General features: G+C 39.9%; 1 protein-coding gene across 2 annotated transcripts in view; it reads left to right on the plus strand.

Moving 5' to 3' along the window:
- Positions 1-20,568, plus strand: part of LOC140194215 (transmembrane protein 200A-like) — a 28,719-nt gene extending 8,151 nt beyond the window's left edge. The window contains exons 1-2 of one of the 2 annotated variants that reach the window (XM_072251715.1): positions 18,432-18,512; positions 18,598-20,568. In XM_072251715.1, coding sequence (XP_072107816.1) covers positions 18,622-20,187 — 1,566 coding nt within the window. In that variant the 5' untranslated portion in view covers positions 18,432-18,512; positions 18,598-18,621 and the 3' untranslated portion in view covers positions 20,188-20,568. Of the gene's footprint in view, positions 1-18,431; positions 18,513-18,597 lie in introns of those variants that run through there. The other variant, XM_072251706.1, reaches the window with a different exon arrangement.
- Positions 20,569-22,089: the final 1,521 nt, after the last annotated feature.

The following is a 22,089-nucleotide window of genomic DNA, read 5'->3' on the forward strand; positions in this document are numbered from 1 at the left end:
CCACAATCAGTACCCTTTTCCTGCCTTCTCCCCATATCCCTTCACTCTGCTATCTTTAAGAGCTCTATCTAACTCTTTTTTGAAAGAATCCAGAGAATTGGCCTCCACTGCCTTCTGAGGCAGAGCATTCCACAGAACTACAACCCTCTGTGTGAAAAAGTTTTTCCTCAACTCCATTCTAAATTGTCTACCTCTTATTCTTAAACTGTTAAAGCTTTAAAATGCTTGTACCTACTTGCTACAATATAACTCAGTGGTTTGAAAGGAACAATGAAAACAAAAATGTCTTATACAATCATAATATACAAGGAAATTTTCATTCTTGCATCATGAAACTATAATTAATTCAGAAAATTTTTCTGTTCATTTGACATTATGTCGTGAATTTTATATATTTCAATAGGTACTGAAAATCTTGGATCCTTGTATTTTATGCATTGTAGATGACAAATTTGTTGTGGACGTTCATTCAATGTGCACATTCACGTGTTTATAGTTCAGTCTTACTGGAGGTTGTTTTGGTAAACATGTTAGCATGTGCACTGCTTTTGCCTACCAGATGCATTTCATGAGACAATCCAATGGCAACTTTCACCAATAGAGTCAATTTAGAAGGCAACATTCCAACTATCACCTTCCCTTAATATGAGTTTGGGATTGTTTGGTTTCCACATTACTCCCTACCATCCCACCATACTTCCACCTGTGTTATTAGTTGATTCTCAGCCACTTACACGGCAGTTGCCCTTGACTTCTACTGGCTGATGGTATGATGATTGGGTGATTTCTAGTTCTTAATATCGACTTGGATCTTGAGGGTGCTTCATGGCCTAAGAAACAAGATTCTGGCTAGAAGGCTTCAGAATACCAGATATTGCCACATAGGAGCAATAGTAGCAATAGGGATACAGCCAAACCAGGCAGATGAGTAGAGGACATGCAAAGATAACGAAGCTTTTTTTCCATTTTCTTTTTTTTTATTTTATTTTTATTTGGATAAGATATTTGCAAGTATTATACAGACTTCTTTTAACATGTATAACCTTTTCCATTTTTTATATATGTATAAATCTATAATTATTTATACATTCGCAAGTACACATTGAGGTGATATAAAAAGTAATTAGGGGCTTAAATAGATAATTATGTACAGTTGTTTTTCCATTCTATTAGACTAAGAAATGATAGTTGTTTAAAAAAAATACTAATAACAGTGGTTGAATAATAATTTCCATGTATCTCTTCTGGTCCATTTCTTTCTGGCCCAAAATATTGTATGTAGCCCCATGTAACTTCCATCGTAGATGCTTATATCTTAACTCGTTCATGTTTGCTCCTACCCACCAACATACTTCTCCAATCCCTATGTACTTATTTACTTCATTTTATCATTGTTTTTTCCTTTACAAAATCTTTTCCTTTACTTGTGTTAATTCCCCGTTTTCCAAAAAAGAACAGTAAACATTGGAATCAAGGGTGCTTACGTTAACACTATTACTATGTTGATGAGAAAAGCATTATAAACCATTAGGGGAGTCATCTAAAGTCTGCTGGCTTTGGAGTTATGAATTCAATCCATTTATTCCAAATTTGATAAAATTTTACAAAGATAACTAAGCTTCAAGAACAGTGGGAAGAGGAAACCATGCCTTCCAGAGAGTTCGGGGAGAAATTGCCTACTTGAACCCTGGCACAGGAAAGTGCTGAACTTCAGAAAGAATGTCCACTTATGGCACCTGCATCCAGAACTGTAAGATCACAGAAGGAAGAGCATTGCATTGCCAATAGCTGTTATGGTGACCATGGCCATTAACTTTAGGCTAGCCTATAGTTGGAGATACTTAAAACAACTTGTGGTTTCCTGGTCACTGTTTTATAAATCAATACTCAGTTGGAAAAAGAGATGACTTTGTTCTTCGAATGCAGCTGTTTTGTAAGGAATGGAAGGAGCACACAACTTTTGGACAATTAAAGGTTGATGCATGTAGCTTTGCAATTATGCATGCAATTGTAGACCCCTGCACCACAAGATAGGCTGCAGTTTTCACAAAGTAGATCTCATCTGGATAACAAAATTACATGCAGAGAAAGAAATTTCGCATGGTTATAGATTTAAAATTTAAGCATCTTCTTCCTCCTCATTATTTTACTCTTCTACCATAATTAATAAGTTGCAGTTCTAATGAAAAAATAAGAAATGCTTGCTAGCTATATTTACACGTTATGAATCATTTCAGACCATAGGATGGGGATTGTATGTGAGAAGGAGGATTATTAGGCCATCTATCATTTAAGCTTCAACACTGGCTAACTGCTGAACACTGTTTATCTGCTGCCGGTAAAAACATACAATCCTGAGAATCTGTCAAACTTTCATTGTTTATAATGATTCAAGTTTGCTGCTTTTTAAGGCCCAGCTTTGTCAGCATTTCAGCAGTTCCCATGCAGCTTTAATTCTGGTCCAAAACAAGGATAATTTTTTTTTATTTTTCTAGGCATCTTGAATATGATTAAGAAAAATTGATAATGGAATTCAACACATTCACCAGTTGATTAGTGCTTATGAAGGCTTGTTGCCTCTGTCAGTGTTGTGCCCTATTGCTTTGTCATCAATCTCTACACACTTTCAAGATACAAGGTTGTTTAATGTAATTTCCAGTACACAAGGAGAACAAAATAATGGTTATTCCGGATCTGAACTCAAGATAAAGAACACAATAATAATAAAAACACAATAAATATAAATACGTAAGATAGTTTATATGCATTGTGTCCATAAAGTGAGACTAGCTTGTACAGAAGCCTACTGACGAGAAATAGTAAAGTAGTGGTGGTGTTAGTGGGTTGAGGTATTGATAAGCTTTGCTGCTTGGGGAAAGTAACTGTTTTTGAGTCTGATAGTCCTGCTGTGGATGTTATGTAGCTCATCCCTGATGGGAGTGGACAAACAGTCCATGAGCAGAATGGGTGGGATCTTTTATGATGTTACTGGGCCTTTTCTGGCACCTCTCTGTATATATGCCCTTGATGGTGGGAAGGCTGGTGCTGGTGATGCACTGGGCAATTTTGACTACCCATTGTAGAGCATTCAAGTCCACTGAAGTGTAGTTTTTGTACAAAGCAATGATGCGGCTTATCAGGATGCTCTCGATGGTGCATCTGTAGAATGACGTGAGTGTGGATGTGCAAAATCAATCTCTTTTCAGCCTCCTCAGATAGTAGAGGTACTGGTGAACTTTCTTGACTGTGTAGGATGTGTTCTGGGACTATGAGAGGTTGTGTGTGATGTGCACTCCCAGGATTTTGAAACTGTTCGCAGTTTCCACTGCTGTGCTGTTGATGTAAAGTGGGGGGGGAGGGAAAGTGGTGTGAGTCCTCCTGAAGAACCAATAGAAGAATCTAGTGCTGTGCTGTGTCCAGAGAGCTGTCTTGTGGAGATCAGAGATGGGGCAGGAAAAGGTCCAGGAACACATGTTGACTTTTGGGAAAGACCAGAAATAAGGCACGGGGTTGTTTAAGCTTCAATCTTTAAGCGGCAAGGAAGGCTGAAGCATTGAGGTGGATGCGAAGGGTGTCGGCGATGGCTATGTGCGAGATGGTCAGCAGCTGGATCAGTGCGTTTGGCCCTGGGTGGGCAGCGCTCGGCTCTGATCAGCATTAGGACCCAAATAGGGTGAATGCGAAGGGTGTCAGTGACCCAAGTGAATGCGAAGGGTGTCGGTGATGGCTATGTGCGAGATGGTCAGTAGCTGGATCGGTGCGTTTGGTGCCGGGTGGACCCTGATCAGCGTTAGGACCCAAGTAGGGTGAATGTGAAGGGTGTCAGCGATGGCTGTGTGCGAGATGGTCAGCAGCTAGATTGGTGCGTTTGGCCCCGGGTGGACCCTGATCGGCGTAAGGACCCAAGTAGGCGGTCACTCTTTACAGAAGGACTGAGTTCATTCAGCTGCTTTCCTCATATACGGTGAAAAGACATTCTCATATTTTGAGATGTATATGATTATAGAACTGTACTTTATATTGGTTTCTTTAAGATTTTTGGTGTTTTCTTTCCCGTGGTTGATTGGCACATGGGTGATCTGTTAATTTTTTGTGGGGGGTGTTGGGGGTTTGGTCCTACTGTTGCCATTTTTTTCTGTGAGTGACATGGGTCAGGGATTGTTATGTCTAGAAGATTATTGATTTTGTGGCTGTTTTTTGCTGCAGGTGGGGGGTATTTTGGGGTCTGTGAGTTTTGTTTCTTTTTCATGTTGGGGGGAGTTGGGAAGTGAAGTTAATGTCTTTCATCAACACCCATTGTCTTTCTGTATTTAATAGCTATCTGGAGTAAACTAGTATCAAAGTTGTGTTATACATAAATACTTCTACATTAAAATGAACCTTTGAAGTTGATAACCACCGACTAGTCACCAGCAATGTGTATCTCTGCCTTTACACAGTCAGTTTCTGTCGATTGCTATTCAAAGTTTGCTATCCTCAAGTAGCACTTACAGTACATCCACAGTGATGAAGTTTTTTGAGAGGTTGGTGATAAAACGTATCAACTCCTGCCTGAGAAACAACTTGGATCCACTCCAATTTGCCTACGGATGCCACAGGTCCACAGCAGATGCCACCTCAATGGCTCTTCACTCAACTCTGGAACATCTGGACAGCAATGATGCATACAACAGGGCACTCTCTATCAACTAAAGCTTAGCATTCAATGCCGTCAGACGCTTTTGACTAATCAATAAGCTTCAAGATCTTAGCCTCAATATCTCTTTGTGCAATTGGATCCTCGATTTCCTCACTGGTAGACCCCAGTCAGTTCTAATTAACAACATCTCCTCCACAATCTCCATCAGCACAGGTGCACCATAAGGCTGTGTGCTTAGCCCTCTGCTCTACTCGCTTTATACTTATGACTGTGTAGCTTAGCACAGCTCTAACGCCATTTTCAAGTTTGCTGGTAACATCACTGTCATTGGCTGAATCAAAGGTGGTGGCAAATCAGCAGAAAGGAGGGAAATTGAAAATACTGGCTGAGTGGTGCCGCAAGAATAACAAGTAATGTTAACAAGACCAGGGAGCTGGTTATTAATTTCAGAAGGAGAAAAACAGAGGCCCATGAACCAGTTCTCATCAGAGGATCAGAGGTGATGAGGATCAGCATTGTAAATTCCTCTGTGTTATCATTCCAGAGGATCTGTCCTGGACCCAGCGTGTAAGTGCAATTACAAAGAAAGCACTGCAGTACCTCTACTTCCTTAGGACTTTGCGAAGACATCATGCTGAATCTAATACTTTAACAAACTTGTGAAGATGTGTGGTGGAAACTATATTGACTGGCTGTATTAAAGCTTGGTGGTATGAAAACCCCATTGCCCTTGAATGGAAATTCATACAAAAGGTAGTGGATGTTGCCGCCTCCCCACCGTTGAGCTCACCTACACGGAGTGTTATTGCAGGAAAGCAGCATCCATCATCAGCGACTCCCACCAACCAGGTTATGCTATTTTCTCACTGCTGCCATTAGGAAGAATGTACAGAAGCCACAGGCCTCACACCACCAGGTTCAGGAACAGTTACTACCACTCAAACTTCACTTTCCCCATCACTGAAATGTTCCCGCAACCTATGGACTCACTTTCAAGTACTCTTCATTCATGTTATTTATTACTTATTTATTATTATTATTTCTTTTTCTATTTGCACAACAGTTGAACACCTAGTTTGGTGCGGTCTTTCATTGATCCTATGATGGTTATTATTCTACTTTTATTGAGTATGACCACAAAAAAGAACCTCATTGTTGTATACTGTGACATATATGTACTTTGATAACTTTACTTTGAACTTTGAAAATATGTACGATATACCATTAAGCTTCATCTTCTCTTTCAGGTTGTATATTACTTCATCTTCTCTTTCAGGTTGATACTCAAGGGCCACGTTTATGCCTACAATCTCTAACTTGCCTCCAATGTCCCACTTTGTTACCCACACTTTAGCACTGATGTCTCTTGGTTTCCATCAGCATTGCTTTGTGTCTTTAGAGAATGGTAGATACTTGGTATATATGGAATATCACATTTTGGTTGTAAGTGTTTATGTTCTATATAATATGCTATAGTTACTTGAATTGTGCAGTTTGTTTTGACACTTCCTGGTGTTGGATGGAAAATGCATATGGTCACTTTTTAATATACATTAGTGTAGATAACTGCATTTATTTTAAGCTGTTCAGTAAATTGTTTTTCAAACTGTTTCTGCTTATTGCTTTAATTGTATTGACCATTTCTTCTGATTGTTAATTATTAAGTGAAGGTATATTTTTTAATTATACTGTATACTGATTTAAAAGATCAAGAGTTTTTTCTTCTGGAAAAATATAGCATAATATGCTTACTATAATTCTTTTAATTTAAAGATGTATATATTGGAAAGACTGTTCAAATGGGGAAAAGTTGCACATTTTCTTGGATGCAGTGAATCAGTTAGTAAAATCGTAGGCATAAAATAGGAATTCAATAATCTATGGAGTAAATTTACACATGGGATGCAAAGAAATAAATGCAGCCATGAAATGAACTTTTAATTTAAGATTTGTTTTATGCAGAATGTGTTCCCTCGTGGTGAGATACCAAGGCACATGAAAATTTTGCACTACTGCATCATAAAAAATTGCTGACTTCCATCTCTGAGTTTCAACCTTTTGTATGCTCTAGTTTTCCCAGCATTGTTTTGGCAGGGCTAACTTCTTATAAGTTTTCTGCCCTTTTCCTAATCTCACTTTAACCTGCTACCTTCATCTTTCAAATTAAATTTTGCTGTAATAATCATGGTGCCCACCCTATAATGGGCAGTTGTTTGCCTTGTTTAACTTTCTTTATGTATGCTGTGTTTCTCATCAGTCACATAAAACTGACTTCAGAATGTTTAAGCCTCAAGTCAAAAAAAAATAATCTTTTGGTAATGAATTGTGGTTTTCATTCTTGTTGAGGAGATTTCCAAAATGAATTCTGAATTGTAAATTGTTAATTGTAAACTTGTGTCATGCACCTAGCATTGATGGTTTACTTAGAATGCAGTTATCAGTTATCTAGTGGTGCCAAATTAATCAGTGGAGACTACTCCACTGTAAGTGTTCTTTGAAAATGAAATCTAATAACGTGGTACAGTATGTCATCAGTTGTATGTAATTTTAAGTGAAATCAGTTCCCTACAAAGTAGCTCGTTTCTGTGGAAATACTGTTGGTAAAATCAATAATTTTAATCTTGTCAAGTAAAGAACAAGGAACCTATAGAGATTTTGGATCATTAAGCTAGAGAAAAACAAAATATCCATAGCTATCATAAATATATCAGAGGGGTTAATGAGATTAGAGAGAGGAAATGCAGAATAACAGCAATAACAGCTCCAGCAGAATAGCCACAGAAATAGTAATAACTAAAGAAAAGGGTAAAAAAAAAGAAACAATTCTAGAGATTAAATATGTTGATGGTTTAAAAATTGAATAGTTATATTTGACAAATCACTAACTTAATTATTTTTGTAGTGCATTACAGCTGGAAGAATCCATGTGAACTAGGTAATGATTTTTTTTTTCTGTTGCTGTATTTGTGATTTTAATAATTTGAGTCTCCAGTAGCTTATTTTTGACAAAAATAATTTGGACACAGGAAGGTGGTTTGTCCCTGTTAGCCAGGGCCTCGGGGACAAAATTGAATGAGGAAGTAACACCTCTGCAGTAGCAAGCAGACTGGAGGAGTCAGAACAAGTGGAGGACGACAAAGATGAACTGCAAATTTCCAAGAGATTTCACTGAGGCAAGTGGGAATATAAATTTGAGACTGTAAGAGGAACCCAAACAGCTGTTTAAGAAAAACAAGCTGGAAGAAGACTGCGGACCTAGGCATTGTTTCTGTAGGCCTTGGGGTACACATTCTTTAATTTACAGAAATATTTCAGTAATTCAACACAAAGCCTGCCAGTGCTTAAGATATATTGAAGAAAAGTCTGAGTGGAGGGTGATGTTTTGAATTTCAGGTAGCTACTTTGAGAACCACATTTTGTAATCTTTAAATTTCAATTATGTTTTTTTAAAACAGTAATTAACGTATCATAGTTTTTTCTTAATTATCTTTTTAAAAACTGGATCATCCTTTAATTGTTACATTTTATCTTTATTGAATCTTAAGTATCCAGTCTTGTGCACATTTAGCTCAATATGCACATCGTAATGCTGACTAGGATAGCTCCCATACATCATTTTATTTAAATTCCTCTCTGAATTAGTAATTCTGATTTAACAGTGGATGTGGCATCAAAGCATATTGTCAGTTCCTGGGTCCTCTGAGGATGTTATCACTGATTCACATGACTTTGAAGAAGATGAGGCTGGCAGATCCCCTTCCCTGCTGAACATTAGCCTAGACATTTGACACTGGGTATGGGTATATTGTGGTAATATTTGGATAAACTTTTCCCAACACTTTTTTTTGTTTCATACTCTCAGAGAGATTACGGGACAAAGCCAATAGAATGCATAGCTTTTATGAGATGAAGAGTTTCCATGGGAACGACTCATATGAACATTATAGAGGTTGACCAAGAGGAGTGATAGTGTTAACCTAAATTGGACTGGGATTGGGATTAGAAGGTAGGAGGGAAATTGTACTTGTCATATAATATGCAAATTACATCTCCAAAAACACTAAATTATTGGTCATTAATTTTTAATTCTAAAATTTCTGTAATAACGAGGGAATACATTTAAACAAAGCTTTTTAAATAAATCCAAAATATAACTGAAACGTGTAATATTTCTGAATGTTCATTTAAGTTGTCACTTGTCACATTTTTTAATTGTACTTTATGAAATAAGATTATTTTCCATTTAATGGTCTTCAGTATGTGCTTTGTTTTTTTTTAAATGGAAGGAGAACAGCACAGGAACAAGCCCTTCTGCCCACAATGTCTGTGCTGACCATGATGTAAAATTAAACTAATTCCATCTGCCTGCACATGATATATATCCCTCCTTTTCCTGCATATGTACATATCTAACTGCTTCTTAAACATTACTTCCACCATCACAACCCCACTCCTCCAAACCGCTATGGCAATACGTTCCAAGAATCTATTACTGTCTATGTAAAAGCCTTGCAAATCTTTAAACTTTTCCCCCTCTCACCTTAAATCTATGCTATAAAAGACAGCAGCAGAAATCGGTCATCTGGCCCATCAAGTCTCCTCCACCATTCCTCCAAACCCATTCTTCCCCTCACCCCTAAAACCTTTGACATGTTTACTAATCAAGAACCTCTCCACATCCTCGTAAGTATACCTAATGACCTGGCCTCCACAGCCATTACTGGCAATGAATTCCACAGACTCACCACCTTCTGGCTAAAGAAGTTCCTCCTCATCTCTGTGCTAAAGGGATGTCCTTCTAGACTGAGGCTGTGCTCTCTGCTCCTAGACTCCCCCATTATAGAAAACATCCTACAGGCTTTTCAGTATTCAGTAGGATTCAATGAGATCCTCGCTTATTTTCTAAACTCCAGCGAGTACAGGCCCAGAGCCATTAAAGGCTCCGCATATGTTAATCCTTTCTTTCCTGGTATTATTCTTGTGAGCCTCCCCTGGACGCTCTCCAGTGCCAGTGTCTCCTTTTTTAGATAAGGGACTCAAAACTGTTTTATCCAGTATAAGATGGTGCTGGTGAATCTCAGCAACTTCTGGCTAGTGGCCAATGAAACAAGGAAAACAACTAAATACTTTGTTAATCATTCTTTCTCTGGGAAATGATCATTGCAAACAATAGCCTGTAACTTTCCTTTGGCAATTCGATGTGGCAGAACTGAGGCAAGGCAGCATGCCCGTTGCCAGGCGCAAGGAAGACCCAAGTTTCAAATAATTTAAGCACTGGGCCAAATTGGAAAGATCAGGTGTAGGCGAAGTCAAGGTGGTGCAGTCCAGGCCCCAGATTGTATAGAAGTGACTGAATATGATGCTTGGAAAACGACTTGGGCGCTGGGCCAGAGTGAAAAGGTCAGGGTGCCGGGGTCCGAGGTGAGAGACGGGCTGGTTCAACTCGACGCTCTGCGCTGGACTAAGGGTCTGAGGATGGACTCTCTTTTCTCTGCACGTTAAGTGTTTGACGGTCTTTTTTTTAAATGGGTTCCTTTGGGTTTCCTTGTCTCATGGCTGTTTGTTTGGAAATGAATCTCAAGGTTGTGTACTGTATACATACTCTGAGAATGAATGTGCTTTGAATTTTGCTTGAAAACTGTTCACAGTGCTGCAAGTGCAGTCTGACCAATGCCTCAACATTACATCATTGCTTTTATATTTTCGTCCTCTCAAAATAAGTGCTGACATTACATTTGCCTTCCTTAACCTTTAGGGAATCCTGCACAAGGACTCTCAAGTCTCTTTGCACCTCCGATTTCTGGATTTCTCTCGTTTAGAAAATAGTCTGTGCTTTTATTCCTTCTACCAAAGTGCATGACCATACACTTCCTGCCACTGTATTCCATCTGCTACTTATTTGCTCATTCTCCCAATTTGTCTAATTCCTTCTGCAGACTTCCTGCTTCCTCAACACCAAGTGGCGCTCAACCTATCTTTGTATCGTACACAAACCTGGCCATAAGTCCTTCAATTCCATCATCCAAATCATTGATATACAAAGAACATGAAAATAAGTGGCCTCAATACCGACCTCTGCAGAACAACATTAGTCACTGGGGACCAACCAGAAAAGGCCCCTTTATTCCCACTCTTTGCCTCCTGCTAGTCAGCCAAACTTCTAGTATTTAACAATTCTATCTTATCTATACCTGTAATAAAGTTATTGATCTTATCAGGTCCCCTCTCAGCCTCCAACACTGCAGAGAAAATAATCCAAGATAATCTTCTTGATTTAGAACTCATATTCTCTAATCCAGGCAAGATGGTGAACCTCTTGTTCACTCTTTCCAAAGATGCCATGTCCTTCTAGTAATACAGCAACCAGAACTTGAAGGCTTAGCCAAAATTTATTACAGCTCCATCATGACTTCCCAATATTTTATATGCAGTGCCCTTACCAATGAAGGCAAGCAGTGTATGCCTTCCTCACCATCCTGTCTGCTAGGATTGTCACTTTCAGGGAGATCATTTGGTTTGTCATTTCAAATAAAGCTCATGACGAGATACAATTGAAATCTGATTGATTAGTTTAAGTTATCCTATCTCTGATGTTAAGGAAGTACTAGTATCTCAAAATGAGAAGAGTAGACTTACTGTATCCCATTAATACTGGTAATGTACCAAGTTTCATTTTGAAAGAGTGTGTAAATACTCCAGTTCTTGAAATTTTATTTATACAAACTACACTGGAAAGTTTCTTTGATACCCTGCAGCTCACCTACCAAATTTAAGAGAGAACCTCAGAGAGGGATGTATAGAGATGTATTCAACTTTGCAATAGGCAGGCCCTGCCAGTCAAATTTGACCTAGGTCCTTCCAACAGAGATCCATAGTTTCCTCACACCAATTTTCATAACAATCAGGCAAATTAGCAATTTATTTCACCAACAATCAATATATTAGATTTTAGTGCCTCAGCTGATGCTAATTATGCAAAATAGTTCACAACAACACACACAGAATGCTGGAGGAATTCAGCAGGCCTGGTAGCATCTACTGGAAAAGAGTGTAGTCGATGTTTCGAGCCAAGACCCTTCATCAGGACTGGAGAAAAAAGATGAGGAGTCAGAGTTTGAAGGTGGGGGGGGGGAGAAGAGAAAGAAACACAAGGTGATAGGTGAAACCTGGAGGGGGAGTGGGGAGGGCAAAGTAAAGAGCTGTGAAGTCAGTTGGTGAAAGAGATAAAGGGCTGGAGAAGGGGGAGTTTGATAGGAGAGGGCAGAAGGCCATGGAAGAAAGTAAAGGGAGAGGAGCACCAGAGGGAGGTGATGGGCAGGTTAAGTAGCTAAGGTGAGAGAGGGAAAAAGGAATGGAGGATGGTGAAGTTGGTGGGGGCGGGGGGCGCATTACCGGAATTTCAAAAACTTAATGTTCATGCCATCGGGTTAGAGGCTACCCAGATGGAATATAAGGTGTTGCTTCTCCAATCTGAGTGTGGCCCCATCGCAACAGTAGAGGAGGCCATGAACTGACATGTTGGAATGGAAAGTGTTATTAAAATGGGTGGCCTTTGGGAGATCCCGTCTTTTCTGGCAGTCAGAGCGTAGGTGCTTGGTGAAGCAGTCTCTCAATCTACAGCAGGTCTCACTGATATACAGGAGGCCACACCAGGAGCATCAGATGCAGTGGATGATCCCAACAGACTTGCAGGTGAAGTGTTGCCTCACCTGGAAGGACTGTTTCTGGCCCTGAATGGGAGTGAGGGAAGAGGTGTAGGGGCAGGTGTAGCACTTGTTCTGTTTGTAACGATAAGTGCCAGGAAGGAGATCAGTGGGGAGGGGCGAATGGACAAGGGAGTCATGTAGGGACCGATCCCTGTGGAAAGCAGAAAGTGTGGGGGAGAGAAAGATGTGTTTGATGGTGGGATCCCATTGGAGATGGCGAAGTTACAGAGAACTATGTGCTGGACATGGAAGCTGGTAGGGTGGTAGGTGAGTACAAGAGGAACCCTATCTCTGGTGGGGTGGCGGGAGGATGGGGTGAGGGCAAACGTGCACAAAATGGAAGAGATGTGGTTGAGGGCAACGTTGATGGTGGAGGAAAGGAAGCCCCTTTCTTTGAAGAAGGAGGAGGACATCTCTCTTGTTCTGGATTGAAAAGATATGGTGGAGACAAAGAAACTGAGAGAAGGGAATGGCATTTTTACAAGTAACAGGGTGGGAAGAGGTATAGTCCAGGTAGCTTCACAACTACCTGGAGATAAGTTAGTAAAACAATAAAAATAAAAGTTAGACAAATCAAAGAGACTGACTTTTGATTAGACAATGTTCAGAAATACTACATAGACGACAATGCAAAAGATGGTACATAAAATGGAACAGATGGTGGCGCGACACAGCGCGCACGGCCTCTCCGGTGAAATGATATCGTATTTGTTAGATAAGGGCCGTGCACAATCCTAATTTGATGGAGACGGATGTGAGAAGCAGGGAGGAACATCTGGAGAAACTTCTGAAATGCCTGGTTCTCTGCCGCTGCTACTGTGCGATCAAGAAACTCCGAAGGGAAGGCTCCAAATCCTCGGTTTTGCCTGTTGCTGGCAGCCGGGGCTGGGGTCGAAGTGCTCGGCAGAGATGGTGCTCTGTGTCGGAGGGCTGGTCGGAGGCTCGAAGTTTTCAGACAGACTGAGAGTTGGACTGTGGTCGGGTGCTTCCAAGATGCTGCATCGGCAAGTTTGCACCGCTGGAAGCTCATGGCAGGGAGAGTTTTCTTCCTTCTACCATCTGCGTGAATTGTTGGGACTTTCGAGAGACTTTGAGACTTTTTTTTACCGTGCCCATGGTCTGTTCTTCTATCAAATTACGGTATTGCTTGCACTGTTGTAACTATATGTTATGATTATGTGGTTTTTGTCAGTTTTTCAGTCTTGGTCTAGCTTGTGTTTCTGTGATATCACACTGGAGGAACATTGTATCATTTCTTAATGCATGCATTACTAAATGACAATAAAAGAATACTGTGTGTCCTCCTAATCTAATCTAACAAAAAGGTGTACCTTTTTGTATGTGAATATGTTTTAAAGGTTTGAATATTTTCTTTTTGTCTAACTCTAAAAGTTTATAGATACTAATTACATCTGTATTGCACTTAATGTATATGTTTGGAATAAGGAATAGATCTTTATTGCACAACTGGAGTGAAAAGTATTTTAATATGTTCGGTAATTTAATACACTAGATAGTAAGCAGAATTTCACTAACTATTTATTATGAATAATTTGGAATAGCACTAAGTTTCAGTTAAGATGGCACTGGTGAACCTCAGCAACTTCTGGCAAAGGATCATTGCAAGTAACAGTCTGTAATTTCCCTTTGGACTTCGAGGCAGTTGGATGTGGCAGAACTGAGGCAAGGCGGTGGGCCCATTGCTGAGAGCGTGTAAGAGCATGGAAGGTTGCGTATGGGCTGAATTGAAGCCGCGGGGCCTGGCCCCAGAGCATATTGACGCGACTGAATATAGTGTTCAGATGGGAGATTTACACGCCAAATCAAGGCAGTGAAGTCCGGCATATCCAAGCAGCAGAACTTGTTGTTCAGGCAGAGATTTAAGCGCTAGGCCAGATTGTAAACATCAAGGTATCAGGACCCGAGGTAAGGTACAGGCTGGTTCATATCACTGCTCCATGACATTTACCCGGCTCCGTACTGAACTATGGGACTCTCCTTGCAGACTTCAGTTCAGAAACGCTGTTTCTTGCAGTTACTGTTTGGATTTTTTTTTCATTGCACACTGAGTGTTCGACACTTTTTTTAATGGGTTATTTTATTCTTTTACTCTTTTTTTAGGCATGATGTGGTTTTTATTTTCTGCACCAACAGCACGATACAGGCCCTTCAGCCCACAAAGCTGTGCCAACATGTCCTTACCTTAGAAATTACTTAGGGTTACCAATAGTTCTCTATTTTTCTGAGCTCCATGTACCTGTCCAGGAGTCTCTTAAAAGCCCTATCATATGCGCCTCCACCACCTTTGCTGGCAGCCCATTCCACACACTCACCACACTCTGCATTTTTTTAAAAAAACTTACCCCTGACATCTCCTCTGTACCTACTTCCAAGCACCTTAAAACTGTGCCCTCTCATGTTAGCCATTTCAGCCCTAGGAAAAAGCCTCTGACTATCCACACGATCAATGACTCTCATCATCCTACACCTCTATCAGGTCACCTCTCATCCGCCGTTGCTCCAAGGAGAAAGGGCCGAGTTCACTCAACCTATTCTGATAAGGCATGTTCCCCAATCCAGACAACATCCTTGTAAATCTTTGCACTCTTTCTATGGTTTCCACATCCTTCCTGTAGTGAGGCAACCAGAACTGAGCACAGTACTCCAGGTGGGGTCTGACCATGGCCCTATATAGCTGCAACATTACCTCTCGGCTCCTAAACTCAATCCCACGATTGATGAAGGCCAATGCATCATACGCTTTCTTAACCACAGAGTTGACCTGTGCAGCAGCTTTGAGTGTCCTATAGATTCAGACCCCAAGATCCCTCTGATCCTCCACACTGCCAAGAGTCTTACCATTAATACTATATTCTGTCATCACATTTGACCTACCAAAATGAACAACTTTACATTTATCTGGGTTAAACTCCATCTGCCACTTCTCAGCCCAGTTTTGTATCCTATCAATGTCCTGTTGTAACCTCTGACAGCCCTCCACACTATCCAAAACACCTCCAATCTTTGTGTCATCAGCAAATTTACTAACCCATCCCTCCAATTCCTCATCCAGGTCATTTATAAAAATGATGAAGAGTGGGGGTCCCAGAACAGATCCCTGAGGCACGCCACTGGTGACCAATCTCCATGCAGAATATGACCCATCCACAACCACTCTTTGCCTTCTGTGGGCAAGCCTGTTCTGGATCCACAAAGCAATGTCCCCTTGGATCCCATGCCTCCTTACTTTCTCAATAAGCCTTGCACGGGGTACCTTATCAAATGCCTTGCTGAAACCCATATACACTACATCTGCTGCTCTACCTTCATCAATGTGTTTAGTCACATCCCCAATCAGGCTTGTAGGCACGACCTGCCTTTGACAAAGCCATGCTGACTATTCCTAATCATATTATGCCTCTCCAAATGTTCATAAATCCTGCCTCTCAGGATCTTCTCCATCAACTTACCAATCACTGGGGTAAGACTCACTGGTCTATAATTTCCTGGGTTATCTCTACTCCCTTTCTTGAATAATGGAACAACATCCGCAACCCTCCAATCCTCCAGAACCTCTCCCATCCAGATTGATGATGCAAGGATCATTGCCAGAATCTCAGCAATCTCCGTCGCCCCCCACAGTAGGCTGGGATACAGCTCGTCCAGTCCCGGTGACTTATCCAACTTGATGCTTTCAAAAAGCTCCAGCACATCCTCTTTCTTAATATCTACATGCTCAAGCTTTTCAGTCATCCCTGCAATTGTCAAGATCCTTTTCCGTAGCGAATACTGAAGCAACATACTCATTAAGTACCTCTACTATCTCCTCCGGTTCCATACACACTGTTCCACTGTCACTGATTTTCCACTGATTGGTCCTATTCTCTCACATCTTATCCTCTTGCTCTTCACATACTTGTAGAAGGCCTTGGGATTTTCTTTAATCGTGCTCACCAAGGCCTTCTCATGGCCCCTTCTGGCTCTCCTAATTTCTTTCTTAAGTTCCTTCCTGTTAGCCTTATAACCTTCTAGATATCTATCATTACCTAGTTTTTTGAACCTTTTGTAAGCTCTTCTTTTCTTCTTGACTAGATTTACAGCAGCCTTTGTACACCACGGTCCTGTACCCTAGCATCCTTTCTTTGTCTCATTGGAATGTACCTATGCAGAACTCCATGCAAATATCCCCTGAACATTTGCCACATTTCTTCCATATATTTCCCTGAGAACATATGTTCCCAATTTATGCTTCCAAGTTCTTGTCTGATAGCCTCATATTTTCCTTTACTCCAGTTAAACGCTCTCCTAACTTGTCTGTTCCTATCTCTCTCCAATGCTATGGTAAAGGAGATAGAATTGTGATCACAGTTAGATAGACAGTTTATATATATGTTTAACTATTTCCTATGTTGCATTATCCTAGTCTGTCCTTTCTGGGACATTGGGACAATAAACTTGCTTTTGAAACAGTTGCAGTTATTTATTATGCTGTCAGTTGCTATGTGTTCCCTTACGCATTTGGTACAAGGATTTCATTATTGTCCTTGCCACCAACTTTTAAGTTCCTTTGATTTATACTTTCTATTTTGGAAAAAGTAGAAATGGATAACTAAAACAGCACCAAGCACATAACTAAGATGTCTCTTTCGTTGCCATAACTTATTTCAATAGACCTAACCAGGCTCGACAAGAAGCTCAGAGACCTCGGCCTTGACCCTGCCCTTTGCAGCTGGATCCTGGACTTCCTGTCAGATCGCTAGCAGATTGTAAGAGTGGGCTCCCTCACCTCCACCCCTCTGGCTGTCAATACAGGAACCCCTCAGGGCTGTGTACTGAGTCCCCTCCTTCACTCCCTGTATACTCATGACTGTATTGCCACCCGGAGCTCCAATCTGCGAATTAAATTTGCCGACAATACCACATTGATTGGCCTTATCTGAAACAATAACAGGGTGGCCTACAGGGAAGAAGTCATCTCTCTGACACAGTGGTGTCAAGAAAACAACCACTCCCTCAGTGTCGCAAAAACAAACGGGCTGGTTGTGGATTACAGGAGGAATGTAGATGGACTAACCCCTATTGATATCAATGGATCTGGGGTTGAGAGGGTAAACGCTTCAAGTTCCTCGGCATCCACGTCACCAAGGACCTCACGTGGCCTGTACAAACCAGCTGTGTGGTGAAAAAGGCACAACAGCACCTCTTTCACGTCAGACAGTTGAGGAAGTTTAGTATGGGCCCCCGAATCCTAAGAACTTTCTACAGGGGCACAATTGAGAGTATCCTGACTGGCTGCATCACTGCCTGGTATGGGAACTGTACCTCCCTTAACCGCAGGACTCCGCAGAGAGTGGTGTGGACAGCCCAGCTGTAGTTGTGAACTTCCCATGATTCAGAACATTTACAAGGACAGGTGTGTAAAAAGGGCACATAGGATCATTGGGGACTCGACACCCCAACCACAATCTATTCCAGCTGTTACCATCCAGGAAGCGGTACCACAGCATAAAAGCCAGGACCAATAGGCCATCAGACTGATGAACTCACACTGATTTGAGTGCACTGTATATTACACCGAATGTTCTATTTATTATAAATTACAATGATTGCACACTTAGATGGAGATCTAACGTAAAGAGTTTTACTCATGTATGTGAAAGGTACAAGAAATAAAATCAATTCAATTCAATTCTACCATTGCCTCCTGATATTTTTGCCTTAAAATCCACATTGAAAGCAGTGGCATCAGATCCTACACCTTTCAAAGAGCAATTTCCCAGGGAGAGTCCAGTGAATGCCATGGGCTGACATATCAGTAAGTCCTAGGCTTTATTGTTGGCTAGCACATATGCAAGTCCAGGACTTACTGCCATCTGGATGTTTGATGCTGGTAGGTTTGCACAATAAAATCTGGCACACTATGATTCTGCTGGATTAGTGATCAAGAGCTCTTGTCCCTTTTTTAAAAAAATCATTGCAAGATATCAGTGCTTTTCAAATGGAAATTAAATTGATTTTTTTCTATTCCTTTAGAAACCTCTCCAAAGTCTGCTGGTCTGCTCAGACACCCCTAAGATATTGCATAGATTGACCAAATAATGTGTTTCAGTCACTATCAGTTCCTAAAACTTGTTTTTATTGCTCAAGATTGTTGAAGATCACCAACTGTGAGTTAAGTTTCATCTCTTTTTTTTAATAAACATGTCAGTTCTTATTTCCTTAAATTGTATTTTTTGTGTTTATTTACTGCAGATATAGCTGTTAAGTGGATTTATCATGATAGCAACAGGAGGGCTTCTTCGAATCTCAGCCAGGAGACAAGATTCTTCTCGATCCCGTAATCATATTAATAAACGGAAAAAGAAGGTGAAAAAGAAATGCAAAAATGACGTTGTGGTGGTCAAAGGCAAATTAAAGCTGTTTTCCATTTCGGGATTAATCGCTGCATTTGGAGTCCTGGTTCTGTTGGTAGGAATTGCAATGGCAATGATGGGCTATTGGCCTAAGGACAATGACATTTTTGAGACTGTTGCAGTCCAGTCTTACAATACCACTAATAATACAGCATTGGAGACAACAACAATTGAGGTTATCTCTAAATTTTTAGCAAGCTACTTGCATTCTGAAAAGCTGAAGGTTTTAGGACCCCTCATCATGGGAATTGGTATATTTTTATTTATCTGTGCCAATGCAGTTCTTCATGAAAACAGAGACAAGAAAACTAAGGTAATTAATTTAAGAGACATCTATTCTACAGTAATAGATGCACACAATTTGAGAACAAAGGATTCTGGACCATTTAATGGTTTTGTCAACTATGTGCAGTCCAAAAGCATGGATAATCTGAAATCTCCTGATTCTTTTTGTGCAGCAACGTTAGCCAAAAGTAGCTGGCAGAATCCCATTGGCAATACTGTAAAGCCTTTGGATCCAAAAGAAAGTGCTGTTAAAAAGTTCTGTGATTCTGGAACAAATTTACAGCAACAAATTTCCAAAGACAGAAAGACATTATCAGATACTGTGTACAGTATTTGCAGAGACAGAATGAAGATGAATGATCAGACACAAATGCCCAAGATGTGTGGCACTAGGTCAATTGTTCCTTCTTCTATAAATGCATTCACTCTGCCTGTCATCAAACTCAATAACTGTGTTCTAGAGGAGGGCAGTACAAGGTTTGGAAAAGTTGGGAACAAAACACAACCTTCAGCAAAAAGTGATGAAACTCAACAACAATTAGAGAATGTTTCCTCTGATCAGATTGGTACTACTAAATGCATTTCAGCAGCTGTAACCACAAGCAGTGATCACGTGGAAGATAATACCCAGGACACAGAGACTTCAAATACCTCATGGTTAAATCATAACCAATTCACATCCAACAAAAGCTCTCCAAATTCCTCTTCTGAAGTGAGCCAGGTTTCTCCAGCTCCTTTCCAGGGAGAATCAGGATCCAACCTTTCCCTCCATAGTTTGCCAACGCACCCTAAACTTCAGAACCTTGATGAACATCCTTCTACTTCCACAACGCTGAGTGAAGGAATAGATCCAAACTGCTCAGATACAGATTGTGCCAATGATAAGGGATACACAATTTTGGGTGACAGTGGTTCCTTTGAGTCCGCTCACTTGCTACCAGAAGCCATAAACCAGTCTAATGACTGTACAGAGAACTCTAATAAAGACATCACTGAAGAAAACATAAAAGCAGGTGATGAACCAAGTGCGGACAAACCTCAGCAATGTGTTGAAAGACAGTACACCAAGAAAGAAAAATTATTAATGATTTCTGGTTCACATTGTACCCTAAGAATAAACAATGATGAATTTGATAATATTTAGTAATAACATATTAATAGATAGTTGGATCAGCTATAGAAAATACAATGAGACTGGTAGCAAAGAATATCACTTACCTATAGTTACTGATTACTGAATGTCAGTCGTTCCAAAGACTCATAGTTATTTGTCCTGGAGCTAACCCATCCAGTTTCTTTAGTTGCTTCCAATTGTAAATACTTCAGCCATTAGCTGACAATTGTTCATCTCAGTTAAATGCTTCATAGGAGGTTTTACTACAATTAGTTATTTGTAAACAGTTTATCAACATTGAAAATGTTGTCATTCTAGGATTATGTGTTTACAGTTTTGAACTATCAGTATAAGCAGATTAACTTGTACTGAATCCATTGATAAATTGAAGGAAATACAAAGATTCCTTGTACAAGCACATAATGCACTAAACTACATAAATATTGTATTGAAAATTCTTCAGTGTGTCATTTAAGTTGCATCTGAGAACCAATTTCTTTTGTAGTAATTAAGAGGTTTAATCAAATAGTTATTATTTATGTTAACCTGAAATCTGTACAAGGCCTTGTTCTAACTTTCCTAAATCTATAACCTGTCATTTGGTTCTTAGAATGATCTTTTATCATTTGCATCCTCCCATACAGAAGATTAATCATTGGCTGTTTCAAGAGGCATTATCTGTTTTCAATTGAATATGGGGTTGCTGGTCTGTTGTATATTGTATTATTGCACATGCTCTCCTGAAAGTACAAAGCGAAACAGCAAGCTTTAGGATACAGAAAAGTAAGGTAAGCTTTGCCTGCAGGGAAAGTATTATAAAATATTATACACAAAAATACAAAACAGAATTTGGAAGGTAACTCATTTATTGAGAAACCATATAGAGCTTTTTAAAGGAATGATGCTTTAATATACTGTAATTGTCACTTAAAAATAACAGATGTCTTGAGAGAAAGTGTTTCTAAAAAAAATTGCTGAATACTTCTGACAAAAAAATAGATATATTTGGTCTGAATTTTTAAATTTGGGCTTCGAGGACTACTTCAGGTCAGTGGAAGACTGCAGAGTTAAATTGTCAATACTTACGTGCACATGATACATTTGTATGCAGTTTGTCGTGCATGCATATTGAAGCAAATAATTTATCACTCATGCAAAATTCTACCACATGGTCAAAGTTCATGAGAATATAGAAGTAAGTCATATTCTGAGGGTGGAGACATCAGTCTAGAGGCTCTATCTTGCCCTGCATCTGCCAAAGAATCGAGGGCATCCATTGTTTTTATAGGTGTGTTTAAACTTGCCATTGTTACTGGTGATCCTTGATTGGGCTGGCCATTGGTACAAATTGAATAATGATGAGTAACAATTTTCATTCCTCTGGGTTTTATTCTGGAATGTTTTATTATCAGTAATTTAGAGGATATAATTAATTAGGCAATTTTTGCCAATAAGCATTGATAAATTGCAATTTATACAGTTAAGATTGCTACCCAGTAGAGAGAGATTGTGTAATGCAATTGAAATCAGTAACCCAAGGCAGATCTATTTTATCCGTTACATTAGCGGAATTGGGTTTTATGTGTTTCACTGATTAGTTATTAAAATTGGTGAAATGGATGTAAAATAATTATTGGATTTTGCAATTATTGTTAGGAAATGTAACACAAAATTAAACTTGTTCTTGAGAAGCCAGTCATTATCCATACATGTAATTGGGGAAATTGAAGTCTCCAGTAAGCATTAAGCAGACAACCTATTTCACATCAACTTTGCTATTGATATAAATAGCAAGCAGACTTGCATACAAAATTTGCTAGGAATTAGTCATTAGATGCCTAAAGCTATTTTTGCCAGAGGTTACTGTCTTGGAATATACCACCAGTGCTCATGGTGAATTGGGCACACTGTAACTTTTTTTTTCAGACATGG

The sequence above is a fragment of the Mobula birostris genome, chromosome 1 (genome assembly GCF_030028105.1).
Source record: "Mobula birostris isolate sMobBir1 chromosome 1, sMobBir1.hap1, whole genome shotgun sequence".
NCBI lineage: Eukaryota > Metazoa > Chordata > Chondrichthyes > Myliobatiformes > Myliobatidae > Mobula > Mobula birostris.